Genomic DNA, 13,264 nt, shown 5'->3' on the forward strand with positions numbered 1-13,264 from the left:
GGAGTCTGAGAAAAAGAGGGGTTGGCCAACATTTCCAATTACCATAAGAATAGGGATACTGGTTCGATTCTACTCTCTCTTTTTTTTACTGAAAAACGAATTCCAAAATGTGGATTTTGATGTGCATTGATACCAAATAACGATCTGATGTAACCCTTGAATTAACACACCTTCATAACTAAGAAGTTGAAGATTAAACATAGCAATGGGCTTATGCGACAGCTGAGAAACGTGCTTTGTAACTGGTTATATACTGTAGAAGGTGTTGATCGTAACAGAGGTGTTGCAATGCAATGGCGTCTTGCAATGCAATGGCTTCATGCAATGGTTTAAAATGGCGTCTAACTCCACTATTGAGCAAGACTGACACAATTTATGATATGGCGCTCGATTCACACTGCTTTGGCAATCGCTTGCCTTAGTGTGCCATCTGTTTCAATGCAAGTAACAGAGTTCTTCCCAAGATTCGAGATACAGAAAAAATGTGAGGAAGGCACTTTTATCGTCCATATTTCTCTTCCTTGCCCCCATTAAGGAGATAGGGGTGGCCTTTCATTAAAGGCATGGCATGACTTTGGCACCACTCCAGAGGGTGTGTGTATGTGTGTCTAGCCCACTCTGAACTTCTTCAACCAATCATGATAGAAAGGTGGGCTCTAATTATACACGTACCATTTTCCATATATTCATAGCACAGCAGAGTGCAACAACTGCATTTCCAAATGTAACTGTCTTAAAAGAAGTACATGACTAACTATCCATATACCGTAAAAGCCCATAGTCCATAACTAACAGCCCCACACAGGTGTGTCTACCTCACCAAGGATTCTCTGAATACTGAAGCTAAGGATTTCATTGAGACCTCGACCTCCCAACCACAAATGAAAACAGGCTCTAATAATCACACGGAACAAATAATGTTGTGCCCTTCAGTTGTGAGACTTTCAGGCCATATTTATAGCAATCATCACCGTGGCAAGTTTTGGCAACCTGTCTTAATATCAATTCTTATTTCCCCATATTCTGTATGAGTGAGGCACACATACTCATTCCATCTACAATGGCGAGATGGCAACATACAGTATAAACATCATACATCACATTATACAATGTGTAGGCTATGTGTGCTTGTTCATATGGCACATTTCTTACTTTCCTTATATGACTTGTGTAGCGACTTTTTATGTGTTTGTTCATTTCCTTACTTGGATAAGAGATGATTTTCTCAGCAAGATGTTCTCAATAAGCACACAGATCATTAGACAAATCAGATAATTGATAAATTAGCAAAGTCTGGGTGCACAGGCAGTGTGTGACTACATAGCAGGTGTTCTACTCTTTTTCCTGATGCTGACATCTCAGCACTACATCATACAGTAGTTGACATTATGGCATGTGTGTTTTTCAAATTTGTGGCACGTAAAACAAAACAGATGTTGCTGCCTTATAGTTGTCAGCGAAACACCTGTTGGGCGTCTAATAGTGTACATTCACTTCATATCATACAGCTTTGAATAAAACTTTGTTACAAGCGTTAAGCTCAAGGTTTAAGAATCAAATCCATACAAAAGTCACCCAAATACTACCTCCATACTTGTAGTCTACTAGTCAGCATCCCTCTTGCTATAGAAAGACTGCTACCTGGTGTCACATGTTTTATTCACTCACTGAAGTTGCCAAATGTAGGGCACTTTAATTAAAGTGAGCTAGAAGGTAAACTTTCCTCAAAAGAAAAGCTGTGCAGGTAAAATAATGAAATGAATTAGAGCAGGGTAATTACAACTCTTTGCGTCTCACTTGCGGGGGTAAAGCAGCACACTATTATTTGAGTATTCAAAACAGCTTGTGTGCCGCAGCACAATCATGCCTTCCGGAAACAAGTCACGTGTATGTCAACGTGTCTGAATCTGCACACGCTGAGCAAATAAAGAAGCGACTCTGGCAGAGATCATGATTTCTGTACAAAGCACACACAGCGACGTACAGTATGTTTAAGCGATATTGTACTGAGCATTTGAAGCATGCATGCTTGCTGTCATGGGCTACTGGTTAAGGATGCTGGATTCATTCCAGACATTGCCAGCTGTGTTGTTATGTGACTGAGGTACCCTGAACATGACTGCATTAGCTTCCCTGCATCACTTCAGGCAAAATGGGGTTTCGTTCTCTGCCGTGGTGCAGTGTGTGTGTCACAATGGCAAAAAATGGGACTTTCACATAGACAAATGTATGTACTGAGGTCTTGAAAAGCAATCCATCCATCCTTCACCATCACATCCACCTCCATTCAGTGTGTGCACAGATGCGTGTGTAATGAAGCGTTAGTAAAGACTTCTGCACTGGGGACAGAGTAATTACAGTCTTCACGTCACATTAGACACAGCTGAAACACTTTGATAATACCTGGGCGGCGCACCCTGCACGTTCTCCTCGTCACTCAATTTTAAGGCACAAGGTTGCCTAACTTACCTAAAGATAGCTGTAATTGCGCATAGGCGCTGAGAGACAGAGAGACATGAGCCTGACACATGAGCCTCCACACATGGCTGTCAAAGAAAGGTTACACCTGCCTGGTGTCCAACTGTGACAGGGGATAAAACAACCTTTAAACTGCTCCGAGTGTAAAGTGGTGATGTCATGTGTGTCAATATGGTTTGTGCAGGATTGTGGTCGCTATCTCTACGTACATGAGTGGTTGCTTGTCTCTTTGTTTGCATCCGTAGTAAAGAGGACAAACGTTGCCTTGTCCGTCTTCTACCTAGCGGCTCAGGGGAGAATATGTACAGTATACTCTTATCATGACGCCAAAGCACCAGGCTTGACAGTCAGAGCACACTCACAAACCTAGTGATGGTCACTCCATCACAACATCTTTCCTACAACTTTCCTAACAAGACTAACATCCCACTGAGTTAAAAATCATTGCTGTCCACACGTCATTTCATCCAAGTTATTTCCTTTGCCCCGTATCTCTGTGGCGTGCTGCAGTAAAATGTCACACTTTGGTAAAAATGTGCATGTTCTATCCAGATGCCACAAGAATCTCAGTTGTTGCAAATGCGCCACCATCTAAAGCAGTGACTGGCAGAATTGCTGTGGTGGTGGTGGTTGGAAATTAAAGAGCAGCAGGGTTGACTAGGGAATGCCTTCCACAGAAATGCTTACCATTCCAACTAATCTGCTGCTTTGGATATTTCTGACGTGAGGCAATGGGGCTCTTGGTGGGAGGTCCTTGTGAAGATGACATAAACCAACACTCACACACACACACACACACACGAGGCTAGATACAGGACAGAGTCAGGACGAGAGTTCAAATACTTTGTGCAAACCTTTGACCAATCAATACTTTTCTTTTAAAGTTTTACCCATACACTGGACTGCATTTTCTATCTCCTTAATATAATTCATCTGCCTCACGTCACTGACTCCAATGGCGACACTAATGAGCAATGTGGAGAATTAATGAGCCACATATCTCATAGCATGCAATGCTGCACACGGAGAAAGGGAGAACCAACGAAAAGTGCATGCCCTCCAGTAACTATTTTCTACAAATTATTTTACGGTTGAAAAAAAAATTCTCGAAACATCACAAATCATGTTGAGGCTGAGCAAAAGCAATGCTGAAATCTACGATGTTTGAATTCTCCCTCAGGCAAGACTTGCTCAAACCATATGTCCTCTACATGTACTGTATGCGCCTAGTAGTACTTGCCAGGTGATTCAGTTTTCCTGTCAGACTTCCTGTCAGACTGTCAGAGGTGTTAGATGCAGCTAAGTCTACTGCAATTCAACTGACTTCAGCAAAAACAAGTCACAGAACAAAAACGATAAAAAACTGACAAAACTTTTCACAGCTTTGCTGCATAGAGATACAACACCTGTTATATAAGGCAAATATTATGTGCACACTCACTGGCGGCATTTGATGAACTGAGGCAGAATTATCCTTATACTGTATATGTGTGTTCGTCACAGTGTATTTTGACCCCATGTCAGATGTGTTTTATCAGAAAGGTGGTTAAACCCCACCTTAATAGACAAGATACCCACATCATCCACTCCCCACCTCTTACGTAACAGAAGGCTTTGGATGGAACATCACTCTCACAGTCACAAACACTGGCGTTGTTTCAGTGCGAACGGTTAACACTTGCACGCTAGTACAAACAGGCACATGTCAGCTAAAGTGTCTTGCATGCCACAACCTGAGCTACGGTAATAATCCAACAGTGATGACAGTACTCAGGGGTGGGATGATTTTGCAGGCCTGTTATCTGTTTATGGTTCCCAGCCGTGAGACCAGAGACCAGAAATGGTTACTCACACATCACACCACCTCATCACTGTCTATGTCTCACAAATACACCTCTGGGTCTACCTATTACCAAACCAAAGGTCTGAGTTTCCCAATAGATAGACCGTTTCAGTGGCACAGCACCACAAAATGAAAATCAAGCACCACAAATTGATCAACAGTCACACATACAGTGTCAATGGGGGTATATACATAATACTTGTGCAGGCCTGACTTTTTGTCTGTAGCACCACACAATGCTACTTTGTCTGTGGGAAACACTGGGACCTGACAACTATTAGTAAAGGTATCTTCTCTCAGAACGACAACTGAGCTGTGAGGAACAGGCAAACCTATTATTTTGTCATAATATGCGTTTGCAATAGGCAAACCTATTATTTTCTCAGCTTGCACACAAAAAAAACAAAACACTGAAATAATTCACAGTAAACTGAGACAATGTGGAGATTGAAGTATTTGATTTATGATGGATCGCTCGGCTCTTAAAACGAGACACACCCTCATCACACCCTTCTTGGATATGTTGACTTAGTCTACTGAGCACAATGATACATGTACATGCGTGGGCAGAGTGGCAACAGAACACACACCCCTGCATGACACACACACACACACACACACACACACACACACACACACACACACACACACACACACACACACAAGCACGCGCGCACGCGCACACACACACACGCACACGCACGCACAGACACACACACACACACACACACACACACACACACACACACACACACACACACACACACACACACACACACACACACACACACACACACACACACACACACACACACACACACAAGCTTGCTCAGCCAAAACCATTAGCTGCAGGCATAAACACTGGTACATTATGCTGGGAATGCAAGCTCTTTTTGCCCTCAGCCTCCACCCTGCAGGTTAACTGTTACTGGGCAACGTTGTACTTAGGTATGGGTTGAGTAGGGCTGCACAGCACAATGAATCATTTTTTAATTAAAATCACGGCAACATAATAATTTCACTGCCATGAAATAAAAGTATAGGCCTGTGATATATCATATTTTATGCAAAGAGGGAAAGAAATCTGGTGCCACACGGATGTCTATTTTCTGTAATTTATTTTTTAGTGCAGTGAGACTAACGTTTCGACATGCGTCTTCATCAGAGGACTCTGATGAAGACGCATGTCGAAACGTTAGTCTCACTGCACTAAAAAATAAATTACAGAAAATAGACATCCGTGTGGCACCAGATTTCTTTCCCTTTTTGCTTATGTTTTAGTCCTGCTCTGGTTGCACCGGATTGTTAATTTAGAAGCGCGGAGTGCGTATGTCCTTTTTTTTATATCATATTTTATATTTCACTCTGCTGCTACAAATTAAGAGCTTGGTTGCAAAATGACACATCCATTTAGAAAAAAAAGTTAATTCACAATATTTTTTCAGCAGACTATTACTTAAAGGACCAGTTCAGTCAATTTCAACATGCAGTTGTAATGCTCACACTACCCTGGACTTGTCAGTACCTGAGTCTTTTTTTCCCTTCTTCAGCCTTTTCCGAGATCCTGGTCATTGTAATGGGGGCAGCGCTTTGTTTACATTTCAAAAACACATTTTTATTTATTCCCAAAAACATCTGAAAGGTTATACGACATCAGCAGACAACTAGCAAACAGCGGTACCTTTTTGGAAAATATTTGGATTAGACCTATGTTATTTAAAAAAAAAAATTAAACAAACACTGCCCCCATTAGAATAGCCCACATCTCGAAAAGGGCTGAGCCAAAAAATGTGGCGTCACTGGGTACTGACAAGTCAAGGATAGCGTGAGCAATACAACAGCATATTGAAATGGTCCTTTAAGCTAATTGAAGGCCAGAGGCACATGTTTTTAAAATCAATGATATATTTTTGATTAACTTTTGGTCATAAATAGGTCATAATAGACCTATAAATATGGGTTGAAAGTGATACCCAAATGCAGCATATCTACCACAATTCTGCCAAACAGCTTTAATTACCGTAGCTTTACAAATGAATTAGTATGAACATATGGGACACTACATACAATATCTGATTCATTACAATCAATCAAATACATTTAAAGGTAATATTAGGAGGTAGCTTTGGACAGGACCTACAAAGTATAGTTTCTGTTTTTTTTTTTGGGGGGGGGGGGTTTACCGAAATTACCTATACAACATGCAGGCCATCATTTTTAGCTTGTCCCTAGTTTCAACCACAACGGGTCTTCATCAGGGCGTGACTGTGGTTAAAACCGGTTGCTGTTTTTAGATCTGTACCTTTAAAATGAAGGGTATTTAATTTAAATATGCCTACTACCAGAGGTGGAAGAAGTACTGAAGTTGTGTACTTACAGTTTTTTCTGTTCGCTAAAGCACATTTTTTGTAACCTTTGGCTGCTTTTGCTGAACTCCTCACACAGATGCACAAACCTATAACCAAATCAGCCAAACTGATAACACAAAAACGGATTAGCACTCAGTTTGTAATGTTATAAAACACACTTTGCAGAACTGTAAACACAACTCACTGCTTTGCACACAATTTGCAAAATATGAACACACTCCTAGAAAAAATAAACACACCCGTTGATATTTTGTACACTATAATACCAATTCTTACACAACATGTGACAGGGGGAAGCACCTTTAGATAATCTCTTCACCTGGCAACCGGCATGCTGTTTAAATAAGTCACAGGTAAGCTTTCCGTGTAGAAAATAATGGAAGGAGAAAGAAACACCAGAAGATTGAGGATCAGAGCAGGGTGAGAAAATGGAGAAAGACAAATGCATATACACGTAATCACAGATGACACATTCGTTAACCATGTCATCAACCATGGCATGAGCTACAGGAAAGCTGGTCAAAGGGTTCAACCCAATCTGAGCTACACTGTAGCGAGCATAAGCAGAACATTTCACCCTAAGAACCGGTATGTAGAGTCATTTCATATTCAACAGCAGAGTATAGCAAATATGTAGAGAGACAGTGCATATGAAAGACAACATAGTAGGGTATATACTGACTGTAGCCTAATGTGTGTAATACAGTAATATACAAGTGATGGAATTGCTACTTTACAGAATTACTAGAATTCTGAGAGCATGCGGCAGAGAACAACTGTGTTCACACCTGAGCAGGAAACCAACATTCTGAATAGGTGATGGCTAACAATAAGGCTGCAGGAAATTCCCTAGGCCTAATAGAACATGGCAGAACCTTTGCAAATATAAATAATGTGAGCATCTCTGCAATATCATGGCTAGTTGAAAGAAACAAAATTCACATGAAGCATGTACAAGGTTCAGAACATATAAAACAACTATGTTGATATATGCAGGTAATCAACAATTAGTTTTGATTATGCTGTAGGAGTCCATACTGATATTGACCAGACGGCATGTCAGGGCTGGATACAAGGTGAGACTTTCTCCGCTGTCTTGCACTTGAAGACATAGTATGTGATGTCAATGAAATGTTATTGTCGGATCCAGCAAGGAATATGGATGTTCAGTAATTTCCTTTGTTAGACTTACATTGTGTTTTCTGGTATATTTGAATTACATATCAAAAACATATTTTTAGTTTGCTCTGGGGAACGTAAATAAACATCCATGAATGAAGTCTCATCCCCTGTGTTTTTATACCACAAGTATTCATGTATTCATGACAAAAGTGTGATCTACAATTGATTTGCATTGTGCAGAGGACAACACAAGCTAAATGTGTGTATCATTTATACTGCATGTGTGTAGTTGCTGTGTGTGTGTGTTTATTATAAGAAAGTTTGTGTGAATGATTTGACACAAAAATGCACATTTTCCAAAAGTGTATAGCGTTTTTCAACCTTAGTTTGATTTTGCAACACATCTACAGTGCTTTGCTAGATCGGTGTGAAGTTCTTGTAGTTGTGTGTAGAGTTTTGCAAAAGCAGCCAAAGTTGCGAAAATTGAGCTTTAGCAATCAGAAAAAACTGTAAGTAAAAGTAGAAGTACCCTGCGAAAAAATTACTCAAGTGAAAGTAAAAGTTGTTTACCAAAAACGTACTTAAGTAAAAGTCCTAAGTACTAACTTTTAAATGTACTTTTCAGTACAAAAGTACAAGTAGGCCTACACGCGCACTGGCTGTCTTTCTCCATGTCTACCTACTTGATACAATAGGAAAAATTGTCTGCAACGGTTTTCGGTTCCATTTGAACATGACTATGGAGTCCTGTTAATGTTTTTAAAAGTATATTTTCTATCTGGGTGTCAATTTGGAAGAGGGGCTTGGTCCCACCTCCCTGCCCGCAGCTGAGGCTACTGAAATATCCACGAAACACAACAGGAAAACCAAGGATAAATGTAACTAGTAACAAAGTCTTCTCCTAGAAATGTAAGGAGTAGAAAGTACAAGTAATTGTCAAAAAATGTACTTGAGTAAAAGTAAAAGTCTGCATTTTTATTTTTACTCAAGTAAGTACAAATTCCAGAAAAAACTACTTAAGTACAGTAACGAAGTAAAAATACTTAGTTACGTTCCACCTCTGCCTACTCCTCCTTGTCTCTATGCAAGAGTTGCCTGAAGTAGGCCTAACAGCCACCAAGTTTTGATGATCGGACTCTGCCTACCTTTTACTTAGACTTTTACTCTAACTTACGTTGTCTACGTTTGACTTCAAGAGCACCAGGATATTGGAGTTTACTTATTCAGCAAAGACAAGTGCTCAGTATTTCTCCCTCAAGCCTACCACATCTCTCTCTCCCTGTTGGTTCCTCTCTATGTCACTGTCAAGTTGAAAATAAAGCCCAAAAACAAATCTTAATAAAAACAAGCATAAATAGGCCTATGTGTTTACTTGATGGTGGACATACCAATCAAGCCAGGGGTGCATTTCTTGACAGCGTAGTTGCTAACTATGTTAGCTACTTTGTTGGTTGCAATGCAATTTCCCATTCCCATTCAGTCAGCCTTCTCCTTCAGGGCAACCAAAACATGGAATAGTCTACCCAGTAACCTAAAAAGTATTACTGATTATCAGGCCTTCTCAAGGGGTGTGAAAAATGGATATTAACCAACCAGTCTTGTCAACATTAATCATATGTTTTTAAAATATGACTCACACTGTATGCCATTTTAATGTGTGTGTGTGTGTGTGGGGGTGTGTGTGTGGGTGTGTGTGTGTGTGTGTTTGACCTATGGCCTATGGATGTGCTTACTTGTTTATATCTTGGTTATGTTATTGTATTTTAATATTTGTTTTACCTGTCCAGGGACTGCAGATGGAAATTAGCTATATAGCTATAATCTGGCACAAGCCATCTTTTTACTTCTGTAATCAATGTGTATTGTGCATGGTGGTCCCTGTTGAACTAAACTAAATAAACTAAACTAAACTAAACTAAACTAAACTAAACTATTGGCATCTACCGAAGTTGCTAACTGCTAACAACTACGCTTTCCAGAAATCCACCCCTGTAGGCCTACCACTACATTGCAGAGCATTGCCTGCATCACAAAACATGACATTCAGGTAAATACAGCTCCCAGTATTAGGCCTACTGTAAGTTGACATCAAAAGTAGCCTCTTCTTACTGCAGATGGGGTCGCCGGCGGGCCTATTCACTATTTGCTGAAAATACTCAACTACATCATAACAACATTGCCATGACAGTGCTGAGAGCCATAAGTAACATATTAAGACATAGCCATTACAATTTTGGTGACAGGTGCCATGGTTATAACATGGGCCCTGCGCTAAGGGGTTAAATATGCAGAGCCTAGAGATTTTGTCTGTGTGTGTGTGTGTGCGTGTGTGTGTGTGTGTGTGTGTGTGTGTGTGTGTGTGTGTGTGTGTGTGTGTGTGTGTGTGTGTGTGTGTGTGCGCGTGTGTGTGTGTGTGTGTGTGTGTGTGTGTGTGTGTGTGTGTGTGTGTGTGTGTTGCGGGGGGCGGGGGGTGTCCTACCTCTGGGACTGGCTCTGGGCTCTTGGCTGGACTTGGCGTCTGGCTGAAAACTGAAGGCGCTTTCCCATTCTCCACCTGTAGAAGCACAGCGTGCATGATAAAACAAGAGATGTCTCCCTCCGTCACAACTAGTGCACAACATTGCAATTCAAAAGCATATCAGAGGAAAGAAGGCCAAATAGCCACAGGGATATTAGGCATAGGGCCTACAGTAAGCTATATGATGTATTACTTGTGCAGTATAACTTTTTATTTGTTTAGGCTACAACAAATGGCGACGTATGGCACTCCATACTCAATTACGCACCAAACAAAACACCAAAAAAAAAACATTCATAACCATGCATGGGAACCGAACTCACCTCAACTTGACGGTAAATTACGTCAGTTTCGTCCATACTGCCGACGCTTATTCGCTGTTGAAAGCCCACATTCTGCATGCCGTAATTCTGCAGGTATACAGGTGTCATTACCTGCTGTGGCATGACATGCGCTTGGTTAACCATTTGGACAGGTACCAGGTAACGCATGTTCCCGTACATACTTCCATCAATGGCACCGCCATTTATAAATTGTACCGGGGAGGATAGGCTCACGGTCCTGTACGTTGTTCCAGGATCACTTCCAGCTGGAGATAGCAGTGTTGTCGTAGGCTCCGATGCTACGTTAAGTGTACGATACGTCGTTGAAGTTTGGGCATACGGTAGCGTCATCTTGACATAAAGTTAACTTCTCCCTTGACGCGGTTGAATTTTCAGGACGCCTCTCCGGTTGGTAAATAATAATATAGAGAAAACCAATTGGAAAAGAAAAAGAAAACGACTTGAGATACGGGGAACTTCCAATGTACAGTCTGCGTCAGTCTTTCTTGTACTAGCCTACACCACTTCCTTGAAAAAGGCGGTGTTCAAAGGACGTCCAGAGGGCTTATTATGCAAATACTTCCTAGGACACACCTCCCGTAGGCATGCAGAACTACGATGGGTGTCGTGTGTAGTCAAATATGCAGTTGAAGTAAAGATACAAAATAAAAGAAAACCAGATGCGTAATTATAGGCTGCTCTGCGCGACATTTTTGTGCGCCAGGAACGCACGAGAAAGTTGCGCACATTCCCATCCCGTTCCGCGAGGGTAAAAAATACCCGTATGAAACGAAGGGAGACAGAGGAGGAGAAGAGTAATGATGTTTGATCGGGGAGGCAGGTCACATCAAAGGAGGTAAGGTCTCAGTATGACTGATGTAAAGTTAGTTCGATATTGGAGGTACAAGTACTGTGTTCTTTTTAGCCTGATATCAATGACGCACTTTGGAGATTTGCTGTCTATTTGTACAGGTGTGCCATGAAGTGTTATATTAAATTCATGTCAGGCATTATGCACCCATTTCGTATGAGGAAAAAGGAGCATCTGAGTGGAACAGTGCATGCCAGAGGATCATTCCACTTTTGTTGTTTATTTGTGTACAGGTAGTACAAAATTGCAGTGCATAGAGCATTTAGTTGTCCTTAGTGAACTATTAAACATATTTAAACCACAAAACAGCTACACAATTCATCGTTCTTTGTGAATACAGTATGATCATGGTTTGCTCATGTTAAGATACCTACTGCAGGTGTGCACAGATAGCTTCAACATGCCCTGTACAGAACAAAAAAATGCCCTTTTCTCTTTTGGAAGTTTTTTTTCACAACTGTCATCATGTTGATATGATAAGGCAAGGCAAGGCAAGGCAAGTTTATTTATATAGCGCATTTCATACACAGGTGCAACTCAATGTGCTTCACAAAGTTAACAAATGTAAATGAAAGGAAACAGGGAAGAAAGAAGGAAATGAATTAGAGTCAAAAAGCATTTAAAAACATTAAGATAAAACATAAGGTAAAAATAATAATAAAATAAAATAAAATAAAACAAATTAAATAAAAAATAAAAATAATAAGAATAAGTAATTTAAGCTAGGGGAAAGCATCTGAGAACAGCTTTGTCTTGAGTCTAGATTTAAAGCTATCAATAGTGGGTGCATTTTTTATGTCATCTGGAAGCTGGTTCCAAAGCTTTGAAGCATAGAAGCTAAAGGCTGCCTCTCCACACTTTGTTTTGACTTTTGGAATCACCAGCAAATTCTTCTCCGTTGACCTTAGTGACCTAGTTGGTGCATACAGCTGAAACATATCCAGTAGATATGTGGGTCCCATTCCATTTAGTGATTTAAACACAAGTAGCATAGCCTTAAAATCAATTCTGTAGCTTACTGGGAGCCAATGCAGCGATCTTAAAATTGGAGTAATGTGGTCGAACTTCCTTGTCTTTGTAAGAACCCTTGCAGCTGCGTTTTGTACAAGTTGAAGCTGTTTAATGGTTTTATTGGGGAGGCCAGTAAAAAGACTGTTACAGTAATCAACTTTACTAGAAATAAAGGCATGTATTAGCTTCTCCAGATCATGTTTAGACATCAGGTCCCTAAATTTAGAGACGTTTTTTATGTGATAAAATGCAGACTTAGTAATAGCTTTCATGTGACTGTTGAAGTTTAGGTCACTGTCAATGAGGACCCCAAGATTTTTAACTGTTTCCCTTGCTTTCAGTCCCTTCGTTTCAAGGATAGTAGCAATCTTTTGTCTCTCCTCTCTTTTCCCAAATATAATTACTTCAGTTTTATCTGTGTTCAGCTGGAGGAAATTGTGAGACATCCATTTGTTAATTCTTCACAAATTCTTCACGATCACAAGAATGTGTCAATAATACCCTGATACATAATTATGTTTCTATAGCCTATTAGCTGTGTGTGTGTGTGTGTGTGTGTGTGTGTGTGTGTGTGTGTGTGTGTGTGTGTGTGTGTGTGTGTGTGTGTGTGTGTGTGTGTGTGTGTGTGTGTGTGTGTGTGTGATTTTTAGGGGGGGGGGTGGCACACAGTGGGCAACATGTGGATTCCCAGCTCTTCAATTGATACTTGACCTTGGATCTCTTCCTTGG

The 13,264-nt window shown here is 40.6% G+C and overlaps 1 protein-coding gene across 3 annotated transcripts in view; it reads right to left on the bottom strand.

Moving 5' to 3' along the window:
- The window catches only part of pof1b (POF1B actin binding protein), a 39,230-nt gene extending 27,756 nt beyond the window's left edge, over window positions 1–11,474 (bottom strand). Inside the window, exons 1-2 of one of the 3 annotated variants that reach the window (XM_063202952.1) lie at window positions 10,654–11,354; window positions 10,292–10,366 (exon numbers count right to left, since the gene is read on the bottom strand). In XM_063202952.1, coding sequence (XP_063059022.1) covers window positions 10,292–10,366; window positions 10,654–11,004 — 426 coding nt within the window. In that variant the 5' untranslated portion in view covers window positions 11,005–11,354. Of the gene's footprint in view, window positions 1–10,291; window positions 10,367–10,653 lie in introns of all 3 variants that reach the window. The other 2 variants (XM_063202953.1, XM_063202954.1) reach the window with 2 other exon arrangements.
- Between the last annotated feature and the right edge of the window lie 1,790 nt (window positions 11,475–13,264).

This window comes from Engraulis encrasicolus, chromosome 7 (genome assembly GCF_034702125.1).
Source record: "Engraulis encrasicolus isolate BLACKSEA-1 chromosome 7, IST_EnEncr_1.0, whole genome shotgun sequence".
Classification (NCBI taxonomy): domain Eukaryota; kingdom Metazoa; phylum Chordata; class Actinopteri; order Clupeiformes; family Engraulidae; genus Engraulis; species Engraulis encrasicolus.